The 6,287-nt window shown below is 20.1% G+C and overlaps 2 protein-coding genes across 2 annotated transcripts; both read left to right on the top strand.

Annotated features, from left to right (window-relative positions):
- Positions 1 to 172: 172 nt before the first annotated feature.
- On the top strand, positions 173 to 1,278 carry PF3D7_0219700 (Plasmodium exported protein (PHISTc), unknown function; the record flags this gene model as incomplete). Its single annotated transcript, XM_001349662.1, has 2 exons — positions 173 to 313; positions 532 to 1,278. The coding sequence occupies 2 exons, from the start codon at positions 173 to 175 to the stop codon at positions 1,276 to 1,278; spliced, it is 888 nt and encodes a 295-aa protein (XP_001349698.1).
- A 1,590-nt stretch (positions 1,279 to 2,868) lies between these two features.
- On the top strand, positions 2,869 to 5,583 carry PF3D7_0219600 (replication factor C subunit 1, putative; the record flags this gene model as incomplete). Its single annotated transcript, XM_001349661.1, has 1 exon — positions 2,869 to 5,583. The coding sequence occupies one exon, from the start codon at positions 2,869 to 2,871 to the stop codon at positions 5,581 to 5,583; it is 2,715 nt and encodes a 904-aa protein (XP_001349697.1).
- Between the last annotated feature and the right edge of the window lie 704 nt (positions 5,584 to 6,287).

Here is a 6,287-nt window from a genome sequence, read left to right as displayed (position 1 = left end):
AAACTCCCATTTTAATTATTCATATATTTTTGAACTTATTTATTTAAAAATATTTGGTTACATTTTTTTTTTTTTTTTTTTTTTTTTTTTTAATAATATACCTAAAATAATAAAATTATTATATAACCAGCCTCAATTTAATTATTCATTTAGATACGTTTAGATTTATAAAATGATATTAAGAAATAATTATAATAGTTTAATAAAAAAGGAGAAATTAAAATATAATAAAAAGGGTGGTTTCATTTTTTCTACATTATTCAAGATTTTCTTTCCTCTTGTAATTTTTGCTTTATATAATATCCTCATACAGGTAATATTGTTATTCTCGTTTATTAAAAAAAAGAAAAATGACAAAAAAATTATATGATATAAAAAATACATAATGAATCTGTTTAATATAGTATGTATAATAATAAAATATCAACATATATATATATATATATATATATATATATGTATGTATGTTTTTTTAATTTATGTATATATGCACTTATATTTATATTTTTATATATATATTTTTCATTTTAGATTAATTTCAAGTTGAATCAAAACGTAAACATACCTTGTTCGTATAACCATAACCAAAAGAATTCAAGACAAATGTCTGAACGTTTACAACATCATCATGTCAAAAATATTACCTCTCAACCTTTGAGCAGTGATTTAAATGATTATTCAACAGAAGATGAAGAAGTGATGAATATCTTAAGTAATAATATGACACATAATAACAACTTAACTTCCAACAATAGTAATGTAAACCAAGTTGAAAACAGGACAAACGGTGAACATAGAAATGTATTAATTAATAATATGGATGATACAGATGAAATGAACAAAATAAATGAAGAACAATATGATAGATTATCTGATGAAGAAATTAATGATAAACTTGATAATTTAGATGAATCTGTTAGTAAAAAAGATATGTATATTATATGGTTTAATTTTTCTAATAATTGTAGGAAAAAATATTATAATATGATAGATAATGTATGGACACGATTTGAATCCTTGTGTTCTTATCATAACATTCCAAAAAAAATTTTATTTAAATTATGGAATAAAGCATATAATGATCTTATATGTACACTTCATAACAAAGATTATATTTCGATGAAACAATTCTATGAATTATTTGATAAAAATGAATGTTCACGTAATAATTATATTCAATTCATTGATATCTTAGGAGAATCATGGTATAACCTTACAAAAAAAATGGAAAATAAATGGAACACAATCTTACAAGGAAACATAATAAAAGGTACATAAAACATATAAATTATATCATAAATTATTTTAACATATTCAAAAAAAAAAAAAAAAAAATTAAAATATAACACATGTATTATATATATATATATATATATTACATTTAATTGTTAGCTTTATACATTAAATGATAAATTTCATATTTGTTTGTTTTTATTTTACCCAATTTTTATATTATTTTACTTTTTTTTTTTTTTTTTATTTCATAAAACCTTCGCCTTACCGTAAAAATTTTGTACATAAAATAATATATAAATGGAAATATATTTAAAAAAATATTATATATATATATTAAATATAATATATATTATGTGATTATCATAATTTTCTTTTCATTTATATATCCATTTTTTTATATATATATGAGCACATTAACTTTTTATTCATAACATATAAAAGACAAAATATAATTTAAGAAATATAAAAAATAAGAAATATATATAAAAATTTTTCATTTATATATTATATATATATAATATATATATAACAATCTTATAATTTATCTCCACATTTATATGTAATATAAATATAATAGACAAGCATAATAAAGCAATATAACATTCGCATATAACTACAAGAAGGGATATAATATTTTATAAATAATATTTCAAAAATATTATGTTAACTATATGTAACATATCAATTTATACATATAAAATATATATATATATATATATATATATATAATATCCACTTTTATTATATATATATATATATAAATTACACTTATATATTTGAGAAACATTGCTTTTTTTTTTAAGTGAAAAAATACTTTTGAATATAATTTCTTTTAATCATTTTTTGAACTGACAAGAAAAAAATAAAAAAATAAAAAATTTTACATTTTGTCAAATATTACATGAAAAATATAAATATTTATATAATATTCCTTAATAATTTTATAACAAAAGGAATAGGAATCACTTATAAAATATTATATAAACATATGAAGCTCCTTAAAATATGCTAACGTTCATAATATATACAAACTATTATTGTTATACATATATTTATATATATATAATAATATCATTATATAAGTGCATTTTTTAAAAGATAAATATAATTATTTGCATATTTTAACATACCTTTTTTTTTTTTTTTATATCATGTATATGCTTCATTATTTCATATATATATTATTTATTATATTTTTCTATTCTTTTTAAAAAAAAAAAATTTATTCACAAAAAATATATATCTTTATCATTAAAGTTTTAAATTCATTTATGTATTAATTGAAGTATTTTGTTTAAAGAATTTTTTTTTTTTTTTTTTTTTTTTTTTTATTTATTTCATTTTTTCTCCTTTTAAAATTATAATACGTACACACCTTATCTTTTTGGCTTAACTAAATAATATTATACAAAAAAAATATAATAAAATACAAAAATATATTTATATATATATATATATATTTATATAATAAAACATTCATTTATTTTCTATATATTTCATCTAAAATATATTATATATATGTGTTTCTCCATATAAATACCAAAAGGTATACATATATAAAAGAATATACACATATTATCTTTTTGAATTCATTTTTTTTTAACTTTGTGAATTTATATTTTTACTTCATAAATGAGTTCGAAGGACAAAAACTTATTCAGCGATGACGAAAGCGATGATGGTAGGAAAAAGAAGAGGCTGAAAAAAGTATCTAGTTCCTTATTCCATGATGACGATGATGATAATTTTATAAGTAATAAAAAAGTGGAAAAATCCAAATCGAAAAAAAAAAGTGACGCTATATATATTGATGATAATGAAAGCAATAATAATAACAATTATAATAATACTAATAAAAGTAGTAATAGGAAATCATTAGAAAATAAATCATCGAAAACGTCACCGAAATTTTATGATATAACATCCTTTTTTAAACCCTCTTCAAAAAAACTTGAGGATAATAACACTATGAAGAAATCTAATAGTAAGGAAGATGAGAAACTCGTTGTGAATAATCTTAATGACTATTTTAATATATTACAAAATGATAATAAGGTCACTAAAGAAGACACAAAAAGTAACAACGTTAGTCCTAAAAATGAAATCAATAAATCAAATGTTAAAAGAGAAAGAGAAAGTGAACAATATGAAATTAGTAGTGAAAACGATACAGTTTCAAGTAAAAAAAATGTTCTTATATCTCCTGCAAAAAAACAAAAAACTCAAAATAATAATAATGAAGATTTACAAAAATTTGATTATTTACCTTTTCATAATCAAAAATTTGTAATTACAGGAGTATTCAAAAATTTTACAAGAGATGAATTACAATCTAAAATTAAAGAACATGGAGGTAGTGTAATGACAGCTGTATCGACTAAAACGAATTATCTAGTCCATGGGGAATATCTAGAAGATGGAAGATTATTTAACGAAGGTAGAAAATATACTAAAGCTTTTGAATTACAACAACAAAACAAATCTAATATCAAAATATTAAATGAAGAAGAACTTTTGAAATTATTACCACAAACTGATCAAACACAAGAAAATGATAAAACATATGCATCTGATACAATTAAAACGGAAAATAAAGATAAAAATTATAATTATGAAAAGAAAGATAAAAATTATAATTATGAAAAGAAAGATACACATAATACACAAAACGAAATTCTTAATCAATTGTGGGTAGAAAAATATAGACCTAAAAATCTCAACGAATTAGTAGGTAATAATCAAAATGTAATAAAATTACAAAATTGGCTTGCTAGTTGGGAAGATGTATGTATTAAAGGAATAAAGAAACCAGCACAAAAAACATTTAGAGGAATTTTCGAAAATGTAAATGCAAGATGTGCTTTATTAAGCGGTCCAGCAGGAATAGGAAAAACTACTACAGCCAAAATTGTTTCAGAAGCATCTGGTTATAATGTTATCGAATTTAATGCATCTGATGAAAGAAATAAAGCTGCCGTTGAAAAAATTAGTGAAATGGCTACAGGTGGATATTCCATAATGTCATTAAATAATCGTAAATTAACAAAAACTTGTATTATTATGGATGAAGTAGATGGTATGTCTAGTGGTGATAAAGGTGGGAGTACAGCCATATTGAAATTAATAGAAAAAACAAAATGTCCAATAATATGTATATGTAATGATAGACAAAATAATAAGATGAGAACATTAGCAAATAAATGTTATGATTTAAAATTTAGTATGCCTCAAAAAAATAGTGTTGTTAAAAGATTATTAGAAATATGTAAAAAAGAAGGAATCATGATGGAACCAAATGCTTTGGAATTATTATGGGAAAGTACATGTGGTGATATAAGACAAATGTTGAATACTTTACAATTATTATCTAAAACATATACAAGAATACAATTCTTGGATTTAAAAAAAGAATTAAATAATTCTAATAAAAATATACAATCATTAGCAAACCCATTTGAAATTACATTAAAATTATTAAATTTTAATGAATCATCCAAATTAAATATAAGAGAAATTATGGATCTTTTTTTTGTTGATTATGAATTAATTCCATATTTTATTAGTGAAAATTATACAAATGTTTTTAATGAAACAGATAAATCATCTGCATCTTTAAATAAATGGAATGTATTCTCACAAATTGCACATGATTTATCATTAGCTGATAAAATTAAATATAATATGAAATCAAATATGGATTTTGCTCTATTACCTCATTTCGCTATTTTATCATGTGTTTGTCCAGTTATGAGAATAAAAATATTAAAATCATTTATGTCTGGAAGAGTTAATTTCCCAACAGCATTTGGTAAAATTTCCACATTTAATAAAAATAAAAGATTACTAAATGAACTATGTTTTAATCTATCATATAAATTAAATGTATGCCCTAAATATATGGTCACATCAGGATTCTTAAATTATATCTATTTTAAAATTATGACACCTTTACATAAAGCAGATGTAAATCAAGCTATCCAAATTATGGAAGAATACAGTATTACGCGAGAAATGGTAACCGAAAATTTACCTTGCCTTAGATTACCAAATCAAGAAAACCTATATGATAAACTAGATACAAAACTTAAATCATCCTTTACCAGACTTTATAACTCTTCACATGTTATCAAAATTGATCCTAATTCTATGAAAAAAGGATTAAAATCAAGTGAAAAAAAAACAACATTTAAATTAAATGAGTTCGAGTCTGACGAAGATATAGATGAACTAAGTGAATCCAAAGAAGACAAGGATGATGATGTTCTAATCAAAACAAAAATAGACAGAAAGGGTACCTTAAAAACAAAACCTTCTACAAAAGTAAAATCTATGAAAAAAGCAAAATAAAAACAATAATATTTCAAACGGACCTATAAAAATATATATACAAATATATATTTTTATGTAAGTTTCTTTTTTTTTTTCCCCCCATATAAACATTATATACTTACAATAAGGAATATAATTTTGTCATATATACCTTAAATAAATACGTTATTGTAAATATATAATTACACATATATATATATATATTTATTTATTTATTTATTTATATAATATTACAAGTGATATCCTTTTTTTATATAAATATAATGATGATATTATTGTATATATTTATTTTTATAAACAATATTTTAAAAGATTTCCCATGATGAAAAGTATAGATACATACGTATTGTATGTATTAATTTTTGAATTCGTTCCCTTTTTTTTTTTTATTTTTTTTTTTTTAAATAGGAAAAACTCTTCTTATTTTTGGCTATATATATATCAAATATATGGGTGTATCATTTTGTATATTTTTTCATCTTTTTATTTATACGTTTTGTCCTATATATATATAATATTTATTTATTATTGTATAATTTATTTTTATAATAAACCAATTTGAAAGAAAACAAACTTCATATAAAATTTTAAAAAATATATCAATATGATTATAATATAATATAATATATGCTTGTTAAATGTAAAAAAAGGTCATTAGTTTTGAACTTTTTTTTTTTTTTTTTTTTTTTTTTATATATATGTATTTTTTGCTAAATAATTTG

This window comes from Plasmodium falciparum (assembly GCF_000002765.6).
Source record: "Plasmodium falciparum 3D7 genome assembly, chromosome: 2".
In the NCBI taxonomy this organism is placed as follows: domain Eukaryota; phylum Apicomplexa; class Aconoidasida; order Haemosporida; family Plasmodiidae; genus Plasmodium; species Plasmodium falciparum.
The sequence above is the reverse complement of the archived record's forward strand: the minus strand, read 5'-3'. Positions and strand labels throughout refer to the sequence as shown.